The sequence below is a fragment of the Dermacentor variabilis genome, chromosome 1 (assembly GCF_050947875.1).
Source record: "Dermacentor variabilis isolate Ectoservices chromosome 1, ASM5094787v1, whole genome shotgun sequence".
Lineage (NCBI taxonomy): Eukaryota > Metazoa > Arthropoda > Arachnida > Ixodida > Ixodidae > Dermacentor > Dermacentor variabilis.
The window spans coordinates 176,909,760-176,936,486 of record NC_134568.1 but is presented as its reverse complement, the minus strand read 5'-3'; the positions used below and the strand labels follow the sequence as shown (position 1 = coordinate 176,936,486).

The following is a 26,727-nucleotide window of genomic DNA, read 5'->3' as shown; positions in this document are numbered from 1 at the left end:
AAGGATGCATATCAGGCACTTCGCCCAACTTCCATCGCACTATCTCGCCTCCCTTCGTGCCGCTCGACCTCGTTCAGCGTTTAGCAGAATTATCACCGCTGGCCATGGAACTTTACTGTCGAACTTCACAACTGCAGCACGACCACCTACCGCTGTGGTGCCTGCATCCACTCAACACTTCTTGTCATTCCCGGCATCAAAAAGAAAACAGAGGTGTCATCTTTCGCCCTCAAACAAACCGTACTTTCATTCCTGGCGAGAAGCACAGAGAGTGCATCCACGTTTACACGGACGGTTCTGTCTTCTCCAAAAGTTCGTCTGGAGCAGTTGTAATATACGCTAAATCTATCAGCATCCAATTCAAGTCGTTTCACATTACAACATCGACGGCTGCAGAACCCGCAGCTATCCGTGCTGCTCTGGAGTTTACTGGCCACGAATCATCACAGTCATGGTCCATCTTCTGTGACTCGAAGGCAGCTCTCCAGTGTCTGCTGTCCCATTTGAACCACGGACCTAAGGTGAAATTAGTCGCAGACATCCGACACCATCACACAAACGACAAGGGGCACAATATCATCTACCAATGGATACCGGGTCACTGCGAAATTTCTGGAAATCTGGAGTGCGGATGCCGTTGCCCAATCGATCCACGACTATGCCCATATTATACCAACACCACTGTCGAGAACAGATGCATCCACAATACTGTGTTCCCATGCGCGCGAGCTTACACAGACTCTGTGGAACAACAGTGAATTCACCAACGCACGTCTCCACAGATTGGATCCGCGCCTCCAACTTCGTCTCCCACCAGGGATACCACGAGTGGAAGCAACACTTCTTTGCCGCCTGTGGTTCGGCGTGGCATTCACGAACGTGCATTCTATCCGCCGTGGAATGGCCGACAGCCCTGCTTGCGACAAACGTGGCTGCCAGGAGGCGATCAAGCACCTCCGCTATGACTGTCCTGGTTACAATATGGCAAGCGCTCGCGACCGCGTTTGAAAAACTGGAAGATCGCTCCTTGACAGAAGAAAATGCGGTCCAGACAAGTTTAGGCACTCAAGGCCTTAAGGGCTCTGCTCAAGTTCTTAAAGGCTTGTGAATTGAGCGACCGATTTTGAAAGTAGTACCGCGTAGCACCACGTTATTGTGTTAATTTTTCTCACTTTAATTTTTTTTTACTTGTTTCCGCTATCACCTTTTAGTTCCTTTACCCCTCTCCCCAGCACAAGGTAGCCAGCTGGTATACTTACCCTGGAAGGCCTCCCTGTCGTTTCTTCCCATTTTTCTCTCTTGAAATTCAGGCTTTGACAGGATCCCGTCTGGTTGGGAAGAGGCATGATGAAAAAAAAGTGAACGTCAACCATGAAAAATATTAGTGAAAAATTAAAATACGTATCCTATTTTAATTTTTCATTAATTTCTTTCTTGGTCGGTGTTCTCTTCTTTAATCATTAATAACCATTCGTGCCATAAAGCAGCTCAAGGTTCCTGAGATGTTCTGTGACAAAATCATGGCTACACAAGTACCATTGTGAACAATGAGAACACTTCGTATGCAAGATGCGAAGATTGAAACAGCGAAATTTGTTTACGTGGAATAAGTAATCTCTCTGTAATAAAAAGAAAACCGTTTTTCATATCCACCTATTCGAGCTACAGATTTAAAACATCCACAAAATACAGCCCTGCCGGTTGCTGGCCGTTCCCCTATTTTTTTCAAGCGTAAGGTCAGAGCAAGTAAGATAAGTCAAGAATCGAAATAAAAATAATGTAAATAGACACTTTACCAAAAAAAAATTAAAGAAACGAGCTAATATTACCGCTGCTTTTATACAAATCAGAACACTATTGTTGAGAATTCACCAAGACGAAATACAGATTTTTTGTCCCTACTTATTAAACCTGAAATCCCAGGCTCTTTTACGAGGTATTCATTGTTTCTTTTGTGGACACCGTTTCCTTATTGTGGTTCGTGCTTCTTGTTCATTTTGTGTGCTTACAAGGAAACCCAACAAACCTTCTGAAAACATTCGCGAGTGAACAACGCTGTAAAAGTCGTGACTTTCCAGACGCCGCTAAAGCGTTGCCACTATATTACTGATTACCTCGCTGCATGGTACGTTCCGCTGCGTAAGAAAGCTCAAAGATAAGCGCTTCAAGTGCCCTTTACGCCCGTATAGTGTTATAATCTGAATCAGCGTGTGTAAGCTCATTACATGCGGCAAAAATACATTTTCGCCGCCATAATGATTTGTGCACAACGATTTAATAAAAATAATTTCCTTTCCCATCACGTTGTCATTACTGGCAAACTCAGTTTTCTGATTCATAAAAAGGACTACTAATAGATACATTAGGCGTTCCACAAGGGCTGATTTTCGTCGAATTAACTCAGAATGAACGACGCTTACTGACACTTTTATCAGCACCTACTCATCTCGAACAGTGGAAGAAAACTGGATCCTATCTGTACACTTTCTCAAGTCTGATAGATGCTTTTGTTCCTATCCTCACTATACAAAGCAACAGCTCTATACCTTGGTACAATAAGCACCTTCAACGTCTGAACAACAAAAGAAGCGATTGTAGAGACAGGCCAACAATAACAACAGTTCGGAACCGTGGCTGCACTATAGAAACTGTGATAAATACTATCAGTTACTACTTAAACCAACCCGTCAGTAGTCTTGCAGTCATCATTTAGGGTCCCTGCTGTTAATAAGCAGTGGAGTTTCTGGCTCTGAGTGAACTCCCGCCACAACACTGATATAGTCCTTACTAATTCCAGCGGTGACACCATTTCCGAATCGCAGACTGCTCACGCTCTCAATTACCTTTTTTTTTTTTTGTTCGGCGTTCATATTTAATGACATCGCGTCATTCCCGTGTGTACCTGCACGACCTGACATCAGCACCTCTGATATCGTCACTAATGAAGCTGCAACTTTTGCCTTGTTAAATCGTCTTAAGGCATCATTCACATGGCACCACAGTGGCTTTAACAAAACATTACTCTCTTCCCCCCCATACCCCCTTCCTCCAGTGCATGGTCTCAAACCGGCCCTGCGTCTGGTAAGCCTCCCTGCCTTTCCTGTCTTCTCTCTCTCTCTCTTGAGCATTCAGAAGAAGTTCATTTTTGTGCACTATCAGCAAGTTATACGCTATCATTATTTATTGACTCTATTCCTAACGACTGGCGAATAGCGGAGGTTATACCGATATTTCAATCTGGAGATCGACCTTCATCACTAAACTATCGTCCTGTATCACTTACCAATATTATCTGCAAACCATTAAAACACGTAATGCACTCGCATGTCATTAACTTCTCAGAAGAGCAAAGTATATTACATAAACACCAGCATGCTTTAGAAAAGGCTCATGCGTCATTCAACTTGCCAGATTTATTAACAATCGGCATTTATAATTTGTCGCTGGGCTACCGATTGATGCCATTTTTCTCAATTTCTCCAAAGCATCAGAGAACCTCCAAAGCATTAGAAATTCAAAAGCCTGTGCTAACGTAAATCAATCCGTTCTTAAATTTCAGGCTTCATTAGACATCAATTAATGACTGCAACTCCAACTGCAGTTGAATAACGTCTGGCCCGCCTCAACGCAGTGTGCTTGTCCCGGCTACTTCTTTTAGCATTTATTAATGACTTACCTAATTCTATTACTAGAGTCTGTGAAGGAATACGTTTTCTTAGGTCAATTAATCACAGGGAACCCTGATCATGAGAAGGAAATTCATAAAAGAATAAAAATGGGTGTGATCGCATACGGCAGGCATTGTCAGCTCCTGACTGGAAGCTTACCATTATCATTGAAAAGTAAGGTGTACAATCAGTGCATTTTACCACTGCTGACATATGGGACAGAGACTTGGAGACTGACAAAGAAGCTTGAGAACAAGTTAAGGACCGAGCAAAGAGCGATGGAACGAAGATTGCTAGGCATAACGTTAAGAGACAGAAAGAGAGCGGTTTGGATCAGAGAGCAAACGGGTGTAGGCGATATTCTAATTGGCATAAAAAGAAAAAATGGAGCTGGGCAGGTCATGTAATGCGCCGGTTAGATAACCGTTGGACCATTAGGGTTACAAAATGGGTGCCAAGAGAAGGGAAACGCAGTAGAGGACGGCAGAAGACTAGGTGGAGCGATAAAATTAAGAAATTAGCGGGCTCTAGTTGGAATCGGTTGGTGCAGGACAGGGTAATTGGAGATCGCAGGGAGAAGCCTTCGTCCTGCAGTGGACATAGAACAGGCTGATGATGATGATGATTACGTCCAAAATTAAACTAATTGCTCCGAATGTGTTGTGTACCGTAACAGATTTTGTGATAACTATAGCGAAGCCCTGCAGAAAGACCTAGACACAATGAACACATGGTGCAAGTCATAGTCCTAGCTGATGTCATTGAACCTAACAATAGCTAAGTTTGTGTCTTTATAACGACGCTAGAGCAGCGACCTCATACAATCTAGATACCAATGTTATCGATCATATCTCAACTTACAAATACCTTGGAGTTCACCTATATCATGATCTAACATGGAATTAGACCATAAACACCACATCGATATCCTCCAATTGTACACTCTTGGCATCATTAACATAATCTTACGCATGTTCCGATAAACGTCAGTAAACTAGCCGACACGCACAGTAATTCGTCTTAAGCTCGAGCACGCATCAACTATATGAGATCCCGGTCAAACTTATTGAACGAATGACAAGTAATCTCTACAAAACCACTCGGCTCGCTTCATTTTCTCGCTTATTCATATCAACCAAGCGTTACATTGTTGAAAACACATTCTCAACTTGAATTTTTATCACTTCACGCATCTGCCTATTTCATGAACTGTATCGCCATCCATCCTTACACGGTGTTGTTTTCAGCCAACACCAGCATTATTTCCACTACGCGATCATCCTTTCAAAGTGAAACGTATCTGAAGCAATACATCATGTTATGCACGATCCTACATACCCCGTTACATTATCAACTGGAATAGCTCGCCATGTCATGTTGTCACACCCAGACTGATGTTCAACATTTCCGCCACCCTTCTACTTACTGTTCTAACATCCTAATCGTGCACATGCATTTTTTTCTCTCTGGATGGCTCTCGCCTTTCTTTCTAACACAAAGATTTCATGAACATTGTTTGGAATAATTTTTTTTTCGTAGTTGTGTTTCGTATTCTTCTTGTGACATTTATTCTATTGTGTAAATTCTGTTTTATTGTATGCCTTACCTGCTGTTTTACGTTCGAAGCTTTTTTTATATTTGTTTGTATTGATGGACATAGCTTGTACTTGATTAACTTCCCTCCTCCTTTTTTACTATCACATTTGTTTGTGCTAATGAACATTGGTAGCACTCCGCTTCTCGGCTTGCATTTCTTATTTTTTCGTAACATATAACTCCTGACATTGCAGAAATTCTGTTTTTATTTATTTTTTTAATTTGGAAAATGCAGTATTCCTCTCGTCATTGCCTACCCTTTTGTAATATCGTCAGCTTAGGGTCTTTCAGGATGCAATAAATAAATAAATATATACCAGGAGTAATAGCAGCGCTCACATCTTCGTTTTCCATTCATGTGTAGCTCGCTTTCTCGTTAAGAAATACCAAGAAATAGTACTCATTATGAAAGTGGCTTTAAGAACATGGCCCTAAAAATTGATGGCTTCGCCGTAATCTTGCAGGGAAACTAGTATGCGAGGAAGAATTTTCCAAGGTCGGCGCACGTTCCCAGACCACGAAGCTGATAGCCATTACAAGTATTTGCAAACTTATCATGATCGGAGAAGAGCATACTACGTGAACAAAAGTTTCAGAACATAAATGCACTTCCACTAAACGTAAAGGACAATTTGCCGCCTTTACGCATTTGGCCGTATTCTCATCCCAGAGGAGATAATGCGGGCGATATGGGTGTGTCGTATATCTGTGTCGCGGTATCTGTGTCGTAAAGCTTTAAACCGTTTAGCATTTCTGGCCATCCTTCTGGTTATTAAATGCAACTTCTGCAATGTCGCGTACGCTCGCCTTCTGCCTGAACAAATTGCGGCAGAAGCCATCGAAGATGATCGCTAATGTCGGCAATAACAACTTATGTGTGTCTTTATTTTATTTCTTTTTTTACCTGCTGTATCTCCCCATGCCATCCGTGAATCAAGAAACCCTCTGGACACATCAGCCGACACACGAAGCGGCAGTCTCACTGCCAGCCACAATGCCAAATGACAGCACGACGTACTATATCTTGTAATCATAGCACCCTAGTGGAAACTCCGTGTCTACCCCGCTATCACTAGTTTTCTGGCTACAACTTTGTTGCAATGGCTGCCCATCAAGCAGCCGTGCTCGACGCGGAGGTGTCTGTTGCGGATGCGGCGCTATCACTTTAATATATTTAGGTACCCCCTTGTGTCACTTTGGAACATCCATTGCTATGGAGTGGCCAAGAATGGGCGCATACCAATATAACGTACGTAGTGTCGAAGTTATCTGTTAAGGCACTTACCCAGTGGTCCATGTTGCAAGCTCGGCAGACAGGACAGCAGTCAGCTCATACCTAGTGGTCCAAGTTGAGTCTCCTCCCATGTACGGCCAGAAACATACATACCACAAAAGGGGGGAAAGAGCCAAAGAAAGTTACCGCTTTAAAAATCGAAACTTATTTCTGTCCAAGTCATGCACTCGCCATCGAATACACTCCACCGCGACATTTATTGAGCCTATGCTCTGAAGCGTCTAAGCGTTCTTCTTTGGTGACCTCCTTGGATTCGGGAGTGGTTTGCTTCGCCGAAAAGCTTGCCAGAAAGACGAGCAGCGTCTGTATGCGTAGCAGCCGAAGGAGAAAAGCGCTGCGAAATATTTGCTCCGCGCATGCGGCAGTCTCGCATGTTGGGTCTTAGCTGACCGGCACATTGTTCTCTTCTCCACGCAGACGCGGCGCAAGAGTAAAGCCTACCAAGTGCTGCTCGAAGGCGACCAGCTGATCAGCATCAATGGGCAGCCATGCGATAACCTCAGCCACGATGAAGCCATGGCTATTGTCGAGTCCGGCTGCCCCGAGTTGGTCATCCAAGTGCGCAGGTCAGTCGCCACCGGCGTCGTTTGCCTTGTAGTGAAGGCTACAATGAAGGCTCTGTGAAGAAGGACGAGCAGCGAATCTGTGGTGTGTTTTACCTCCATCGACGCGTCTATGTATATTATTATTATTATTATTATTATTATTATTATTATTATTATTATTATTATTATTATTATTATTATTATTATTATTATTATTATTATTATTATTATTATTATTATTATTATTATTATTACAAACATAGGGCTGTCCGTTTCCCGACCGTAGAAGCCCATGTATAGACAGCAAACAGAGATTCCACAATATTTACAACTTCACTGTGAACTATGTAATTAAGAAAATTAGATCAAAGTGGGCATAATGATAAAGTCGTCTTAGCGGCCAATTTCAGTGTAATTCTTTATCAAGATACCTACATTAGATTGAGAGCTACAGAGCAATCGCGAGAAACTGGAGACGAACATTTTTTTCGTCTCGACGCGACGCGTAGACAGACGGACATCGACCACCGCCGGAGGGTAGTTATATACAGCTTCGCTGCAAAATGTCCATCTTTAAATATTAACCAAATTCGCCAAAGCTAAGCATCAACGCCTTCAGTGCTGCCGACATGTGTCTCGACACCTCGTAGCAATGGTCTCCTCTTACCTATCTTTTCTTAGTTGGGCAGTGCTATGGAGCCAGCAATTGCGACTTCTTGTTTTAAAGAATAAAACTAGATCGAAAGTGAGTGGGTCTAAGCGAAGGCTTCCCAGCAGTGCGTCGCTGCGATAGGGCGCTTGGGAGAAGGTCATTGTTTCCCAAGCTTCAGACAACACTGCCTTCTCGTCCGCTTGTTCTCGCGTATTAAGCCGAGAAGACAAAAGTGTTAAGAGCATGCGCTCGACATACAGACATACAAAAAGCAGCCGACGTTTAAGTATGCCTCTTTTTCAGAATGGGAGCCTGTCTCATCGCGTCTGTCCAACCTAACGAAGTGATTATATACATTTTTCTCCTTAATTGTTCACCCTGCACCCTGTAGCTTTATTTTGACTCAACACCCTCTGCTCCTTGTTCACGGAACACACCTCGCAGGCATTTTCGGAAGGCAATTCGCGTTTGCGCCAACAGCATGTCATTTCAATAGGAAACATTCCTGCATGGACAGACAGGAAGCAAGGAAATGACAGCGCGCATTGAAATGGGAAGTCTCCGATGTGGATAACATCCACGACGACCTTGCAGATTGTGGTTATGAAATATGAGTCTAAATTAGGGTCTAGTTAGAGCAGTACCGCTCTTCTAGCTGCTACAGCAGCCTTCACTTCAGTGCTAGGAATAGCGCGTTACGCACAAGCCATTACGACATGTAACTTTGCGAAGCTTAGCAAACAAATCTGTCGAAAGCAATTTTCAAGAGCCGGAAATCACGCTATCCTAATATGTCCCGTCTAATATTTCCCCCTGCTGCATTAAAAAAAGAACTAAAACTATAAGAAATCTAATTCAAACGGGGCATTATTATACGTTACTTACACAGCAGCGCATAAGCACAGGGACGACGAAAGAAACAGACGGGACACAGCGCTGTGTCCCGTCTGTTTCCTTCGTCGTCCCTGTGCTTCTGCGCTGCCGTTTAAATAATTCCATGCAAACTATAGCCCACCACTCTGGCCATTATCATACGCTCTCCAAGTTTCGCCGAACGCGCCCGTTTTCGTAGAAGGCACGTTTCATGGCTAAGCTTTTTCAGCGCATAAGCATTGTATCCCCGCCGCTGCTTGCGTCAAAGAGCGCTTGCGGCACCACGAAAGTTGCACGATGAAATTAGGTAGATTTCGCTGAAAGAGTTCGAGCGCATCGTTGAAACACGCTTGCTGGCCGCGTGCAATTTATCCAAGGAACGTGTGCGCAGGGCCTTCTCTTTTTTTTGAACAAGTACAACTATTCACTTGCTTATGATTCGTGTTTTCTTTATTATTATTTCTTTGTTGTTGTTAACCGACCTTCTAATGAAGCTTTTCCTGCTCCGCTACACGTACATGCTTTCTAAAGGGGATCTGTGTTTTGCGTTCACTTAAGCTCTTGCAACGCGTTTTCAAACAAAAATACTAAGAAACATTTGTCCTATTCGCTTGATTTTGCATCTCTTCTTATCGTGTTGCACTTTTCATACAGGGAATGAAATTCCCCATTGTGCAATACTGTCAGACACGGGCCACCGATGCCGAAAACCCGTCATGGTGGCGTCCTAAACCTTTTCTGTTTTAATGACATCCGCCCTTTATGATCTTCACACATCACACAGAACTGTACCCATCTTTAAGCCGATATAAACTAGAAAATAGCTTCCACATTTTGTTTAAAAAAAACTTTGAAAAATCGGAAGCCTTTAATACAGCATAATTTGTTGGTGGGAGCAATTAACAATTCGCGCCTCCTCTTTGCTTTAAGACAGAGCACCGTCGATATTTATACAGGGTGTTCCACGTAACTTGAACCAAGGATTAAAAAAGAAGTGATTAACTGCAACTGATTGAAACCAACGACATATGGCTTGCCGTCATATGGCGCTCCATGGGATATTTTTCATATTGTGCTTAATTAGTAAATTAACTCAGATTAATTATGCAATTCTTTAAATATTCACTTTAGGGCCAAGTGCGTTTGGTTACGTTGTAGAGGGTATTGGAAAACGAGCGAACAAATTTTTTCGTGGCGACGTACATGCTCCGTGGCGATTTTTTCCGGCGTTTAAAGAAAGCCTGCGAAATATGAAATAAAACCACGTGACTGCGCTCGTGCGCTATCGCATTACAGCGCTCTCAACCGCGCTTTTTGCGAAAGAACTGTGCGCCGACCGCGGCTCATCGGCTTCACAGTGCGTCAGCAACTTCGATTATTATTATTATTATTATTATTATTATTATTATTATTATTATTATTATTATTATTATTATTATTATTATTATTATTATTATTATTATTATTATTATTTGTTTTGAACACATATACTCATATACGCAGTTAACAGGAAAGGGAAAGCGAGGAGCAGGCTGACAACTGCCACCGAAAGGGGCACAACGCCTGCTTCTGAAGGGAGGTGACAGCAACATAGAAATGGAGGATAGGAAGGAGGGGAGGAAAGAGGAAAGGAAGAGAAACAGGACAAATCTAAAGACTGAATTAGAACACAGTACACTACGCACGTTGTTCAGCCGAGTTTCGACTCTGCAGCCGGAATTAAAGTGACGCCGCGTCGAACAGCTATGGCTAGTTCGCCATAGCTGTTCCATCTTTCATAGCTGATCCATGGCTAGTTCGCTATGCGGCTAATTGTGCGCTCCACGATGAGACGCCAAGTACAGCTGCACGCAATCACGGTTTCACCGGTAGTCTGTTCACAATATACACTACAAGGTGTTTGAACCCGCCACCTCCCATCTTCGAAAGAAGAAGCGTTAGGACACAGTACAGATCACACACAGTAGGGCCGGTCACTGAAGGTCACGCTACTACAGAATGTTGAATGTTCACGCTACAAACGTGAACCTACGTTATTTAACTCTAGAAAGGTTAGTAGGGCTTTGATGGTGGTATACGGAAAGGAAGCACTGTTGTCCCTGATAAGCTATAGGCTCGACACACGCTTAAGCGCGCTGCAGTGCAGTATGATAGCGTACGAGCGCTGTCACGTGGCTTTATTTCATATTTTCCCGGGTTTTCTTTAAACGCCGGTAAAAATCACCACGCAACATGTACGTTGCCAGAAAAACTTGGTCGTTTTGGAATTCCGAATTGCACTAAAACGCTCTCTGTTGCTTTCTGTATTCAAAAAATACATACGGTGTCCAGGCACCGCGTATTTAACGCGCTAGAGGTGTTTTTCGCACCAGTAACCAGCGCCTCCCAGTACGCTGCGCTTGCCCAGCGCCCCATGTATCCAGCGCGCGGCACTGGACCCATAATCCGGCGATGCACTGGATACTGGGCACTGTTTATAGAGTGAAAATAGAGAGCCGTTCTTAGACAGGCCGCACTTTAGCTTCTTTAATGTCCTATAAACGTTCCTTTATAGAACTCAGTACATATGCCATATGATGGCACATATTTAGAACGGGAATGGAGAGCCAGTCTAGAGACAGGCCGCATTAGAAGTTCTGAAAACGTTCTATAACTTTTTCTATAGAATTTGGTACATAAGATGTCAACACGACCTCTATAGAACTTTTATGGTGGATGTAGAGCCATTCTATAGACAGGCCGCATTAGAAAATCTGAAAAGGTTCTATAAACATTCTTCTGTAGAATTTGGCACATAAGATGTTAATACGACCTCTATAGAACGTTTCTGAAAACGTTCTATAAAAATTTTTCTATAGAATTTGGTACACAAGATGTCAATACGACCTCTATAGAACATTTATGGAGGGTGAATGGAGAGTCACTCTATAGACAAGCCGCATTAGAAGTGTTAAAAACTTTCTATAGACATTATTTTATAGAATATTGTACATATGATGACAATAAACCCTCTATAGACTGCTTATAGAGCGTGAATGGACAGTCAGTCTATAGACAAGCCGCATTAGAAATGTTAAAAACTTTCTATAGACATTATTTTATAGAATTTAGTACATATGATATCAATACACTCTCTATAGAACATTTATAGAGAACGAATGGAGAGCCATTCTATAGACAGGTCGCGTTAGAAGTTTTAAAGACATTCTATAAAAATTACTTTATAGAATTCAGTACATAGGACGTCAATACACCCTCTATTTCACATCTATTGTGTGTGAAATGACTTGTTTCTATAGAAAGGTTTCTATAGACTTCTTATAGAGATTCTATGCAGACGACTCTATAGATCGCGAGTTCCTATAGAGTCCCTTTGACTCCATAGGAACTCATCAGGAGTTGTAAAGGAACTCTAAATCCATTTTCATAAGGGAATGCCCCCTACAACGTAAAGAAACGCACTTGGCCCTAAAGGAAATATTAAAATTTTGCATAATTGATTTAGGTAATTAACTAATTAAGCGCAATATAAAAAGATATCCTAAGTAGCGCCGCACGACGGCAAACCATATGCCGTTGAATTCATTCAGTTCCTGTTAAGCACTTTTCTTTAATCATTGGTTCAAGTTACGTGAAACACTCTCTATAAGGCACCTAGCGCCTTCGTGCACGGGACGATATTAATGTCAGAAATTAATCGTCATGTTACTTGCTCATTACTGACCACATGACATTCTCAAATATGATTTACCGGCGCTTAGTACATAGAGGACAAACGGCCGAAGTAATAGATTTCGCTAGGAGATCTAAATCTATTGGTCGTTTAATTTTTCGAAAACATTAAGATGTCTTCAAGAAAACGACTAGTTGAAGTTAGCCGTTTGTCTTGCCCTGTTCCATCCTAACTTGGCGCCTGTGAATAACGCTTCACAATTCTTGCAGCCAACTAATCCAGCTTTCATGTTTGATTACTACACTAGTAACGGCATGTCAGCACATAGGTCCTGCCAACATACTTTCACATAGCGCTCCTCCTCCCAAGACAACAAGCTTAAAAAACATACATTTATGTGAAAGATTAAAACGCAACAACGACGGACTTATCCAGCAGTTATTTTTCATATAGATTTAGTCGGCCTATACTGTGCTATGGTGTCATGGCCATCCCTGTCAGTCATCACAGAAGGCTAAAAAAGGGGGATTAAACGTACTTGTCTCTCTGCTCATGATTTCTATGCCGTCAGAGAGAAAGTAAGACAAAAGGAAGTGGTCGAGAGGTTCCCTAGGATCACACCCTGTTTGCTATTTTGCAGTAGACAGGGGAAATGGAGGACATTCGTTTGTTTTAAACGCTCTTTATTAAGTTCAAGAGGAATAAATAAATAAATAAATAAATCTTTTTTTCTTAAATACGTATGCTTGCTCTTGCTTCTTATGTCCCCAGCGACGTTGACAGGGGACATGAGAATGAAAAGAAGAAAAATCGACAGAATGGTGGACGCGCGCAGACGTGAATGTTTACCACGCATTTCGAAGCGGCCACGCCGCCACTTGTCCTTCATTAAGAGCCACAGCTGCGCTCTTGTAGCCCTGTGCATAGATTTAATTTTCTATGCATTTATTTGTTTATTTATTGATTTGATTCTGACAATAACATGACATTTAATGGTTACCTGACGCCTGAAACCAGAAGCTCTATGCATATTTATTATACTTATTATACTTATACTAATAAGTATATATTTATACTTATTAGTCAGCCATGGAGAAGGAGTGTCTGGGCGTCGAACGAAGGGCACACACAGACAAAGCCTGCTTTCTAGCTTCGCCGCAAGCGCAAATTTTGCCCGTGGAATGCGGATGTGTGTAAGTGGGTGCTATGTGGTAGTCGTTGCCCTTGTTACATTTAAAGCGTGGGACAAGTATTCCGCTTAAAAGTGGGCGGACGCGCTCCCGCTTTCTACGTAACCATCACACAGCTTTCAAAAGACCTTTGTTAGTCGCTGATTTACACCGCCCAGTGGTTACTTATTTCACTTAATGTAGGACGTTTTATTCCGTGTTTATTTTCTTTGTAATTCGCATTAAACACGTCACCTATTCTTTCTTACTTAATGATCGAGAATTAAGGACTGGGTCACCAAGTCTGAAAGACATACATATGTCAACCTGTGAAGCATACCTGTCAACCTCCAACTTAAATTCTTATGCAATTATAGCTTCGATCAGTTATCCACCATCAGTACTGTGCTTCTCGTAGTAATATGACTTAATTTTGGGTCCCAAAGTCTATCGCAGTACAAGCTTCCTCTTGCTTAGATTGATGCATTTGCTAGACTGCCAAAATACATTAATGCGCGCAGTTCTCGGGACCGGAACCCGCACAGACAGACAGTGAAGGTGCAAAGTGGGACCACCTGGGCTATAGCATTTTGCTCGCTTTCAGAGTTGAACCTGGGCGAGTGTGGAGCATAGGCGGCAACGTTTCCGATTCGGGTGTCATTTGTGCAGGGGATACGAGCAGAACAAGGAGAACGAGAACAAGCCGAAAGACAACCCGTACCCAAAGACCGAAACGCAAGCCGCCGCCGCAGCTCCAGTTTGGACAGCACCGACCGGAAGCTCATTCTTTCCGAAGACCTCTCCGACCGGAAGTAGCGCCTTTTCGAAGGGCCTGCTGACCAGTACGAGCGCTCTTCCGAGGACCGGCCCGAGCCTGAAGGGGCCGCTCAGTGACCTGGGAAACATCCCGAGGCCTTTCGTACCCTTTCAGGTGACACGCGGGGAGCGTAATGGGGACAGAGGGGAAGGGGGGGCAGGTTATGCTTTTCCTTGTCTTTTCGTGCCCCCGGGCAACCTCTGAGGGCCACTATCTGTTTTCACCTTTCGTTTTTTTTCTCTCTCTTTCTTACGTTTCTCAGAAAATCATATATGTGTGTGGGAGTTAGCAGGCATAGAAATCTCAATAGACAGTTTCAACCGTGGCCTGTTTTTGTCTCTCTTCGTTCTAGTCCGCTTTTTCCCACTTACAGCGCAGTGTATCCAGCCAAAGGCATTTCTCGTTAACCTCCCTGCTTTCGCACTTTCTTTTCTCCAACTATTCATCTGCCGCTTACTCGCTCTGTTCTGTCGAACGGGAAATTTAGCGTATGGACAGGCGTATTTCTTTACGGTAAATCGCCATAGTCAAAACTCTCTAATACGAGAACGGATGAAAGGTTTTTTTTTTTCTTTTTTAACTGAGAACAAACGTGAGTACATTCGTGTTTAATTTTACTGTGGTACTACCCTGTTCCTTGAGGGGTTTTCGTTCATTGGTCACTCGAGCTATAGTTAGCATGTGCCATCTGACAAAATAATACATAGGCCAAGCGAGATTCCACAAACAAATCTCCGTTTCAAGTTGCCTCTTCTTTCTAAGCCGCTTTTTTGCGTCTTTCGCTTTGAAATGACACTCGTATTACCTCTGCGATTGCAGTTCTTAATTAATATTCATGGTTATGACCGATTTTTTTCTTCGAAGAATGTATTCCCTCTTACACAGTCTTAAAGAACTTGCTGTGATTGTGCAATAAAGAAATAAACAGGCGTTCATACGAGCTGAAAAACCGTTATTTGCAGACATACTGGATAAATAGGGTGCTAATATTTGTGGTCGCTTATGTGAGCATGCGGGCAGTTACGATCATCACAATTAATATTCACAAAAGTTGTCTTACATAAGAGCTTACCGTTATTGGACGCTTGGCCACCCGAAGGTTTTGTGAAACCAGGCCACTTTTCTTTTTTTCTTTATTTTTTAGCATGCGCGGCCGCCAGAGCCAGACGCACATACTGAGTAAATAACTTAGCTTTCCAAAACCGTTGAAATTCGGGGCTCATATTTAAAGAAAACAGCATGTGGGCTAGAAAAATTCGGAAAATCAGGTGTCGGCCAGTCGTGATAGCGAGCTTAATATTGGCGAAGGCGACCGCCCACAGGAAAGAAGTGCTTATAAACTTAAGAGCTTTGTGAACCAAGCCCCAAATGTCATTACAGAGTCTAGTGGAGGCCACGCAAAAATCCATAAAGTGTATTCTGGTCGGTTTGGCTTGATTTCATCGAAGACATCGGCAGACCACAGAGAGAAATATTCATTTTTAAGGAGCAGGCAGGGGATGGCAGTAAAGGTACGTGTCTAATCAGGACCGGTATTCATGAAGCAGTTAGCAATCTCGATAGATTTGTAAGAACCAGCCCTGGCCAATCGGGACAGAGAAGATAAGTAAAGGCCGCAGGTTAATGGCAAATGCGAATGAAAAGCTTTGTGAATCTGTAGTACGGTAGCTAGCTGGGCGAGTCGGTAAATCTGCATTATTATTATTCACAGCGCGCACATCTGTGAATCTGGCACCAGCTGCCGGTTGCAGTTCATTTATTTGATTATGCGAAGCGAAAAAGAATGTTTTGGTTAAAGATAATTCAGGAGCCAAGGAGTATCCGGCGCCGTATTCTTGCGCTAACAATTCCTTATATCATGTAAAAAAAATGGGGATAAGAAAGAAGAGAAGAAACGTATTATTTAGAATCCCGTACAGAAAGTACTAAATGATAAATAAAGGAATTGAGAAAGAAATCAGAGGTATGCGGCGTCCGTGCTCCTGGTGGCTGAAAAATCAGCGCGCCGTTGCCAGTGCCTTGAGTTACGTTATACAAAAAACTCTGCATGCAGATATCTGCATCTTTATACATACAATACTAGTGTATGCATGATTATAGAAATTCTGATTCACTTGCGAGGGCTTGTACGTACTTATGTAGAGCAATTTGAGATGTACAGTACTTTGCACATCAGGCGGGTAGTATATCGTCACACACAAAAGGGCCGCATTCGTCTTTAAAGCATATACGACGTGCATGACACTTAACATACCAAACCAAAAATTGCTTTGTTCTCTCAGGGCATCTAGTTCTGAGAGAACTAGAAGGTAAGGCTGTGAAAATTTACGGAGAAATGTCAATAAGTGCAGCAATTCAGAACATGGACTTGGACGTGAACATGTAGCATCAAGATGCTAACAAGCGCGGTTTCAATAGGAGGACATCATTTGTCCCGAGTAAAATATCACACGGGTTATTAATCAAAATATGGATAAAGAGAGCCTAGCCGCACATCACGCATACAGCGATATTGTTTGTTTTTTTTGCTGCCAAAACATTTACAAAATGCACGCGAAGTTCACACTACAAGAGGCTACAGAAGTAAAAATTTGCAGGCATCCCGGCAAATACGTACTATAGCCTACCTAATGGTTCTGCTTTTGCATGGGTGCACAATGCAGGACAAGAGTCCCGACACCATGCGCGAGGTAAAGAGTTCGGTGGAGCACATCAAGGACCCCTTCACGGGCGTCACCAAGGAGGTCCGCACCACCATCGAGAAGGAGTCCCAGGAGACGCCTTCATCGCTCTACCGGGTAAACTCTTCTTCAGGCGGCGCGTTCCTTGTCACAGGAAAGCGGTCACACGCATACACACTGAAACGCAAGCGTTGTCGCGCGTGCGCCTGTCTTTTACGTTTTTGCATACCTATGAGCCCCGCTTGCCTTCCTGGCGTGACCACCATTCAGCCACAATAAGACTGAAAGGTGGGGTAGTTGGTTTGACTTCATTGTGGAAAGTTTTGCGCACACTAAACGAAGACAACAAGAAAAGCACACGAAGACCAGCGCAGACTGACAACTGAAATTTTATTCCTAAAGACAGGACATATATACCCCCGAGAACCAGCTCATGATCACCGCGCATAAGCAACAAAGCATCCGTTTTAGATGATAACAACATTCAGGACTGCAGCACAATCGGCATACTTTCGTCTAATATTGAGCTAGTTAATTTCACTATCATTCAAAGCGATAGACGGATGACTAACACATGTTCCTTGCAGTCTAGATGCAATGACGTGAATGCAGTTTTTTCGGCAAGATATAAAGTGAAGGGTGTTTTCTCTGCGACAAACTGTATGTGTGATAACAAGGTTAACATTCTTACTAATAAGTGAACGGTGCGTCATATGCCCCAGAGTTAAGATTTTAAAAGAAATGCAGGGTATAAATTTTTTTCAAGTGTGGGAAGTACTATGTCGATCAGACTGGCCAATGCATAAATGTAAGGTTAAGAGAGCACCTGGCCAGCTTGAGGGGAAGGCCCTACACGCATTTGGCAATCCACTGTGCGCAATGTTCATTGAGCATGTGTAAGCCATTGTTTTACCAAACCACTGTTTTGTATGTTAGTGTTAAACAGACAAAGAGAAATTGGAGAAGCTTGGCACATTTCTAGACTGCAAGGAACATGTGTTAGTCATCCGGCTATCGCTTTGAATGATAGTGAAATTAACTTGCTCAATAATAGACTATAGCGTGTCGGTTCTGCGGCAATTCTGAATGTTGTTATCATGTGGAATGGCTGCTCTGTTGCCCATACGCGGTGATCATGAGATGGTTCTCGAGGGTATAAATGTGCTGTTTTTAGGGATAACATTTCAGTTGTCTGTCTGTGCTTGTCTTTGTGTCCTTTTCTTGTTGTCTTCGTTTAATGGGCGCAAAACTTTCCACAACATTCATTCAACCAAACCTAAAACACAAGTCTACATAGCAAGTCCTTGCAACGCTGAAGTAACAATCATCCTTTTTCAAGAGGGCTAGTTCCCTCGTCGATTTGGTGAAAGATCGATGTCACGTGAATTCATCGTAACGGTAGTGCACAGATAGACATACATTTGTTCTCTTGGCATACAGGTTAGAAAAATTGTCTTTGCCAGATAATAATAGTAGTAGTAAAGGGTGGTTCAGGCAAACGCAAAAGAAAAATGCGGACAGTTTGCTAAGCCAATTAAGTCACATTTTGTATTCAGCCATATAGAGCTATGCATCGACTTTTGCACAGTTTGTTCGTCACCTGTGGCCAGTGTTAGCCGGCGAACTTATTTTAAAAAAATACCCTCTTTTTCTTATTTTTGTTCCTTAGTGAAATGGCGCAACCCACTCTAGGGGATCGGCCATGAATCTGGTGGTGAAAAAACTGTTGTTATAACTTCTTTTTTTGGAAAATAAGGTGAAGTGAAATAAGTGTCTTGTAAATGTGAATTAAAATGTCTACTGTTACAGATATGATTGATCGAATATCTAAGTATTACAGTAAAAATTATGTGAGCATAAGAAGTAAAAAGAACAATTTCCTCTTTTCACCTTGGGCAGTCAGTCAGAAGAAGATGCGTTGCAGCGCGTGACGTTCTGCACAGAACACGAAAGTTGACCCGAGATTGCTAAATTTGCATACATAAGCCAAACCACGTAGTAGCCGCCTGTTGCCAATACATCCAGTGAGTCCAAAGGATCGTATGAACTAAAGGTCTGACAAAATATCCGACCGACAGGCCAAGACAAATATGCGATAGACAAGCCAAGAATGACGGCTCTGCCAGACGTTCCCGTCCCAAGCTCGTCTTGCGAGTTCAGTCAGCTATCAACGGCACGGCTAATGTGGCGTTTGCTGGTACTCAAGCAATGGATAGCGAGTGTGTACCAGATAATATCCAGTAGCGTTTTTCTTCTCTTTAAGAGAGCAAAGCCTTCTATGGACAGATGAAACCAAGTTCATCACGTTAGTAGCCTCCTGAAGAAGACTGTGATGTTACTGTGTCCTCCTTCCATAAACAGTGAGCGTAGATTTTCTAATCAAATTTGTAATGGGTAACCACAAAGCCACTATAACAAAACATAGGTTCTTGAAGCACGCTTGAAAACATAAGCTTCAGACTTTTGCAGCTGACATGCCTTTTGTGTAGCTCATTCGGCTGCAGCGGACGCTGCAGCCGAGGTCGGCTGCAGGTCGGCTGCAGCGAGACTGGCCCGGGACAGGGCATTTGCACCGTGATGCGATAAAAGCGGCATGTCCAGATACCTACACCAGGCATAACGTCCTGTCGTGGGCCAGTCTCGCTGCAGCCGACCATGTTCATCTATCGCGCGCTTGAGAGCAGCACAATAACAGTGCGCAAGCGCCCCGTCACGTGGTATTTTTTATGTTTCGCGGGCTTTCTTTGGAACGCGGATAAACGGACCACGTTAGATATATCGTGTTGGAAACAGTTTATTGAAAGGTTTCTTAAGGTGCTCTGCAACTTTGCGCATCACACTTGGGGTCTGCAGCCAATACTTCAAAAGTTGAATAATTAAACATAACTAATCTGTTAGTTAAGGGGAAAATAAAGAAAAATAGCCTGAGTAACTCTAGGCCAGTGCCAATATTATGCATTCGGTTCAACTCGCGTCCGGAGTGCCTTTCATATTTAAAACATTAGCTCAAGTTATGTGGGACAACCTGTATATCACCGACGTAACTGTAATTAGCCTGTATGAGCTCGTCCTATTCTTATCCCCTTTGTATTTGTAGATGAGGTTCGTCTTGCTTTCACACCATCCAACTAGAATTCCTTCGTTTGAATCACTTGCTCAACGGCATTAGTCAGCAATGCCTTGCTCTTTGGACCGATGTTTTTGATTAGCTATATTGGGATTTCATCGGGTCCTGCGGCCGTCTTATTAGGGACGTTTTCTTCTTTCCTCCAGTAAAAGCTTTCTGTGCTAAAGTTTGATCTCTCCGGCTTCTCTGTTGTTGCTGAACTATGCTTTCTTTTGTGCCGAAGTTATCCCTAATAACGTCTGTGATGTACCGCAGCGCATCGTTTCCTTCGAAGGTGTCGTCATCCCTTATAGCCGTTTGCGAATTTTTAGTTGGAGCTCCGACTGCTTTTACATGGTTCCAGGATCTTTCGGTGTGCCTTTGTATCTTTTGCGAATGTTATGCACCCAATGGGGGATTCCCTTGCGCATTTAATTTTCTCTTGCACGAGCTCACTCACCACCGTTTTCTTTTCTCGGCATTTGTTACATCTAAAGAGCACTTCTTAGTGTAATCCCAATTTTTTGGCTTCTCGATGATCCCTGGACGCCTGCTTACGCTCTTCTATAGCTTGCTTCATTTCCTTGTTACACCACTTACGTGGTTATGTCTTTCCAATCCAACAATTATTTTGCCGTGTCTGTCTTACATTCTGCTGCAAAACGTCTACCAGTTTCTTATATTCCCGAACTGCTGTAGGAAACACCTCCATTTTCTTCTCTATGTTTTTTGCAATCTCTCTTATTTGCTATTCGTTCATCTTTAGAAATTCTAATGCTATTGGTTCGTGTTTTGCGTTAGCATCTCTCCCATATTTTAAAGTTAAACGTTTTTGATCGCTATCCAGGCTATTTTTTCCTTGTTCATCTATCATCATTTGGTCTAGTCGTTCGTAGACCGTTTCTGAGATTAAGACGTAATCGATACATGGCGCGCCTGTTTCCGCATTGTCACGTTACCTGTCCATGACACTTATACTCCCTGTCAACTACTATAAGGTTCTGTTCATCGCACAGATCCAGCACTAGAAAACCGTTGCAATCAGTATTTCTGTCTAAATCCTCCATGTGCGCATTCATATCGCCCACTAATATGTCTCCACGATGGATGGATGGATGGATGGATGGATGGATGGATGGATGGATGGATGGATGGATGGATGGATGGATGGATGGATGGATGGATGCATGGAAGGTAGGAGCCTCACCTCCGAAACGGGGTGATTGCAGTTACCACCATGCTCAGCTCACCTCCACGAATGCGCGGAGGCGAGCGCCATCTGGTGGTGGTGCAAGTAACCTAGCGGCGGTGTCGTCGCGCGCAGGCGTCCTCCACTGTGATTGGTTGTGCTATTCGGCTAGAGAACAGTCACGCCGCAATATCCACAGTAACGACAGCCCGGCGAGATTCGCAAAGAAAAGCTTCGCTTTTCAAGCTTTCCTTCATACGAAGGGTCTGCACCTATTCGATAAGTAAATGATTATATACATAGGGTTATAAAAAGGACAATAAGTGACTTGACAGGAAAGAAAATGCCGGAAATATACGTTTCGTAGGACATAAGGAAACCAATAGCATTACATAAAATGCATTGAGAAGAACCGTAGGAAGTAATTACAAAGGAAAACGCGATATAAAAGTACACAGATAGATAGATAGATAGATAGATAGATAGATAGATAGATAGATAGATAGATAGATAGATAGATAGATAGATAGATAGATAGATAGATAGATAGATAGATAGATAGATTGATTGATTGATTGATTGATTGATTGATTGATTGATTGATTGATTGATTGATTGATTGATTGATTGATTGATTGATTGATTGATTGATTGATTGATTGATTGATTGATTGATTGCAAGGTTCCAAAATAACACACAGGCTATGATAAACGTCGTTGTGGAGTGCTCCGAATTAAATTTTACCACTTGTGGCTCTTTAACTTGCCCCCAAGAATGTATAGTCAGCTGAGTATCTAAGGAAAAAATGATTAGTAAGCCCATAAAAGCCGAATAGAACGCGTGCAGGTTTAAAGAAAGCAACAAATCACTTTAAATAAGTCGAACTGTGCAGGTTATGCAATGCATACAGCAGTTAACCGGTTGTTTCATAAAGTAAGAAAATGGGTGACAAAGGAAGAAGCTAGGTCGGTGGCGCCAGACGAATAGATGCCGTGATAAAACAGGAAATCTGCAGGTGTAGGATGGAGTCAGACAACGCAAGAAAGAGGTGAACAGGGATCGCTGCAAGAGGGAACTGGCCCTGCAGTGGGCGTAAGAGCGGCTGTCCATAAATCCCGTATACGCAAGCCTGGTATAACTATCATTCCTTAACGTTATTTAACAGCAACAATTCACTATGCTGCTACGTCTACCTTTACAGCGAGCAGCATCATAGGAGGAGATCGAGTGAGCCGGAGTAAGTGTCAAAACGTCGCAATGTCCTCCTTCCACGCGACCACACACTCTTTCGTGTCGTGACGTCACGACACAGTAGCCTCCTGGGAAACAAAACCGAAACTGGCTGCAGACAAGCTAGTGCATTAAATTATTCACGGTGCTCTGAGGCTTGTCGCTATTTTTGCACGGTTTAAAGCCATGGACCTTTATTTAAAGAAAAAAAATGAATACTTGAAAATATCATGTCAGTCCCCCTCTGAGAGAGCTGATTGATCAGTAATTTAAAAGCATAATGTGATAACAACGTTGCAGCAAAACAAATTGTGAAAGACTCGCAAGTCTCCAAGGAGCGAGCACTGGGACTTGGAACCGTTGTTAACGATTCAAGTGACTCGGTTTGGATATGTTGCAACGTTAATAGGCCGATTCGGCGCGAACTCCCGGAGGAAGCGCCGGCATAACTGATGTGACTATTCAAGAATGTAAAATAGAGTGCAGTGAGTGCCCGCCATGGAAACAAGGGCGTAGTTTAATTAAGTATGCGATGCCAAAACCTGTATTTTCAAAGGGACACGAAAGAAAAGCCCTGAACCATTCTGTGCTGCCCAAATTACTTTTCGACATCTCCCTGTATTGCTCTTGCGAGAAGGGATAGCGTATTAGCAAAGAAAATGAAGACCAGCTAGGCTATACTCGACTCTCCGCCTTGCTCTCTTATTTAATTTCATAGCCAAGGTCGGGCGCTCGTGTGTCCAGGTGTGCCTTATTGGCGGATTTTCGGATATACCTCGCAGAGATCAGCTTTGTTTAGCGGAAAAACTGTGCTTTTAGTAGATCGAGGATTATTTTCTGCAAGTTTGGAATTTTGCCCAGCGGATAATTCTGCCTTCACAAAAAGCTGGCTCGAAGCACAGGTATTGCGAATGCTTGTGGTGAGGTGGAAATGTCCAAGAGAATGTTTCTTTTCTTTTTTTTTCTGAATGCGGGCTTTCGTTAAATGTTATTCGACTCGTCGATGATGTCCATTCAGCAAGGTGCAGAGTGCTCTGGAAAAAGAAAAAAAAAACAGTAACTCCGGACATCGAGGCGCAAAACAGTGTAAACGTGTATTTATGCTATAAATGCTGTCCCACGCTTGCACTTAATCTTGTTTTAGTGAAGCTTGAAAGTTATGTAGGAGGACCGAGAATCATACCAATGGACTACTATGATGAGTGTTGATTCATTTTTCTTAAACCTCCCGCTCTTTCCTTTCTCTTGTCTATGACATACCAAGACACAGAACACGCTGTAGTGTTTTATCTGTCGAGGTGCGAACTTATTTGGCCCAGATATTTTTTTTGGCCCTATAACTGAAATTCAGACAAATTTTCCTGCTCTAGACGCACAGAATATACTTTCTTGTTATTGCTGGTGTTCGGAGTACATATCTTTGATAACGCAGGCAGTATAAAATGTGTTATTTTTTATTTTCGTACCAGAGAAGTTAACTTCGGAAAAGATGGAAATATTCAATGAAGATTTGGCAGCCACTTTATTGTAGTTATTAACCATTTAAAAACATTATTTTGCAGGTATTTGATGCGCCTTTTTAGCATTTAGTCTTTCGCTATTATAATAATTGATCTTATTTACTTACACTACATAAGATGCTTGTTTAGCACTTCTACCGTAATTGTCATAAAAAAGTTCTTGCTGTATATTTTTTTTTTTGGAGGGGGAGAAGGGGGGGGGGTGTAGCTGAATTATGAACAGCTGGTGGCGAGTTCCTGGCGGTGTTTTTGGCGAATATTCGCAAACAAAAAATGAGAACCTTGCACCCCTACTAACCTGACATATGTAACGATGTTTTCACAAAGTTAAGAGGAAGCTTTAGCTCGGGCCCAACTCCGACGCGGCCTATTCTAATACATGTAAAAAGGCAAAAACGTTTTTCTGAGATAACCCCTGGACCGATTTTAATGAAATTTGTTGCATTTGAGAGGGAAAGTGAAATTCTAGTGACTGTTGGTCGCGGAATTTCCATTTAGGTCCTGAATTTTGTTAAAGGGATTTTCAAAAATTCGAAAGTTTGAAAAAAATAGAAGCACGAAGTTTACAAATTCATAACTCTGCATCAAGAGCAGATATCGCGGTTCTGTAAACGAGATCCACCAGATCATTGAAAGCGGACAAATTCGATACGTCATTTTATATCGTACGTGAATTTGTTACGTTGTTTACAAGGGTTCTGCAAAACCTATATTTCCATTTTACTATATTTTTTGACATTCATGTGTAGCCTATCAATTTTGTCCGCTTTAGATGTACTATTAGATGCAGTTCACTGAATTGTATTATCAATTTTCGTTGCTGAGTTACAGAGTTGTAAACTTGATAGTTTCGTTTTTTGAATATTTTCGATTTCTGCCAATTTTTAATAAAAAAATTGACGACCTAAATCAAAAATCCGAAACCAACAGTCACTAGATTTTAAGTTTTTCTTTTAATGCAACAAACCTCGTCAAATTTTGTGCAGTGGTGACCGAGAAAAACGAATTCTGCTTTTACGTGTATTTAGATAGGAGCACCCGAGCTAAAGCTTCCTCTTAAGTGCTTTCCATAAAAAAGAAAGTATACCAAAGTTCTTCGGTTAACAATTCCTTGTATTTTCGAATACAGGCGTTTCGGTATTTTTAACAAGAAACCATCTTCCGCCAGACGCTCTAGAAATCAACGACGTTACGAGACGCTGCAGTTTTAAGTTAACGTCTCCGCTCGCATTCTTTTACCTACTTTCTAGCGTCTCAAGCTTCTCCTTACGGTAAGACTGCCTGTTTGCCGTTCCAGAAGCCTAATATAGCAATCCTCCTAAACTTATCGTTTCTTAGAAAAAGACCATAAAAGAGGCTGCGCGCGAAGATGCTTGTGGAGAAGCTCTAACTAAACGCCAAAGACCTCACCACAATCACTGTCAAGATTGGAATAAACAATCAATTCTCAAACTAGGAAAGATCCGGAGCTCTCTTTGACCTGTTCTGAAAATCCTAAATTTAGCTTTGCAAAGGTTGCTAATCAAACTACTCGTTGTGCAGTATCTAACTAAAGCAATTAAAATAATTATACAGCTGATATCGGTTAGATAGTTGCAAGTAGGGGCGTGCATATATTCAAAACTTTCGAACAACGAATCTAATAGTCCCTATTGGTAAATGCGAATATTTTTTCGAATAGTTTTCCAATATTTCTAAACGTCAAGTGCGCCCAATTATACACAAGACTGAAGCAAAACTACGGTAAAATTTTACCACCGCAGGCATAGTACGGACACCTTTAGTGGAGCAGGCTACGTCGCTTAGGTAGACATACTTTATAGGCCCTGTGCATGCGAAGATACTACACGTGTTTCCTCCTAATGCTCCATATGTGTTTTTAGTAAACAACGCTTCATAACGTGCTATGTAATAACAGAAAGTTGCTTACATTAAGGATTATGGGATGTGAACTTCGTTTTATATGACCGCGTTTATGGGCGCTTCTTTTGGATTTCTCTTTTTCTCTGGAACAATATTAAATGCGATAAATGCTGTTGATTTTTCCAAAACGATTATAAAACTATTCGAAAGCTAGTCGATATTCGATTCGATTCTATTCGCTATATACTGGCACTATTCGATTGGTAATCGACTAGGTCTCAAAAATCTCTATTCGCACACCCTCACGGCAGCACCGTGTATAATGAGACGAAAAATGGCAGTTCAAGACGTTGATATACGTGGTACACCACAGACCTGGAATAGAACCTTGAAATGATGAGTGGCTAGTATATTTCATAAGTGTTTTACTACCTACGCTGTTTGTTTCCTACAACACAATTAGCTTGCATAAAGGCAGAGAATTTAGAAATAACAGCATGTACAAGGGACAGATAGAAGAGTTTGTTAAGATTTTCCTTTTTTCTTTTTCATAAACAACGTCTTCCTTGCTTTTTTTTTTCTCCATAATTTATAAAATTAGTTTCCGCACAACTTATCTGGTGGTGCTTGCTGTAAAGGTACCGCGTGTCAAGATAAAATTCCCTTATGCTTTTTACGACCTGAACGAAAATATTGTCTGCTGTATGATAGCTTTGTTGTCCGCTTTTACGTTTTAGAAAATTAGATCACTGACAAAGTGGGCGAGTGAGTTATAATTAGTCAATCCTACAAAACCTACTCTCACAAACAAACAACTAATGAGGCTTCCATTTACACGCGCATTTTATCT

At 42.2% G+C, this 26,727-nt stretch overlaps 1 protein-coding gene across 1 annotated transcript in view; it reads left to right on the top strand.

Annotated features, from left to right (window-relative positions):
* LOC142588450 (uncharacterized) overlaps positions 1-26,727 on the top strand; it is a 117,893-nt gene that overhangs the window by 46,976 nt on the left and 44,190 nt on the right. Inside the window, exons 2-4 of the mRNA XM_075700209.1 lie at positions 6,976-7,124; positions 14,140-14,401; positions 16,951-17,085. Of these exons, the coding sequence (XP_075556324.1) occupies positions 6,976-7,124; positions 14,140-14,401; positions 16,951-17,085 (546 nt within the window). The remainder of the gene's footprint in view (positions 1-6,975; positions 7,125-14,139; positions 14,402-16,950; positions 17,086-26,727) is intronic.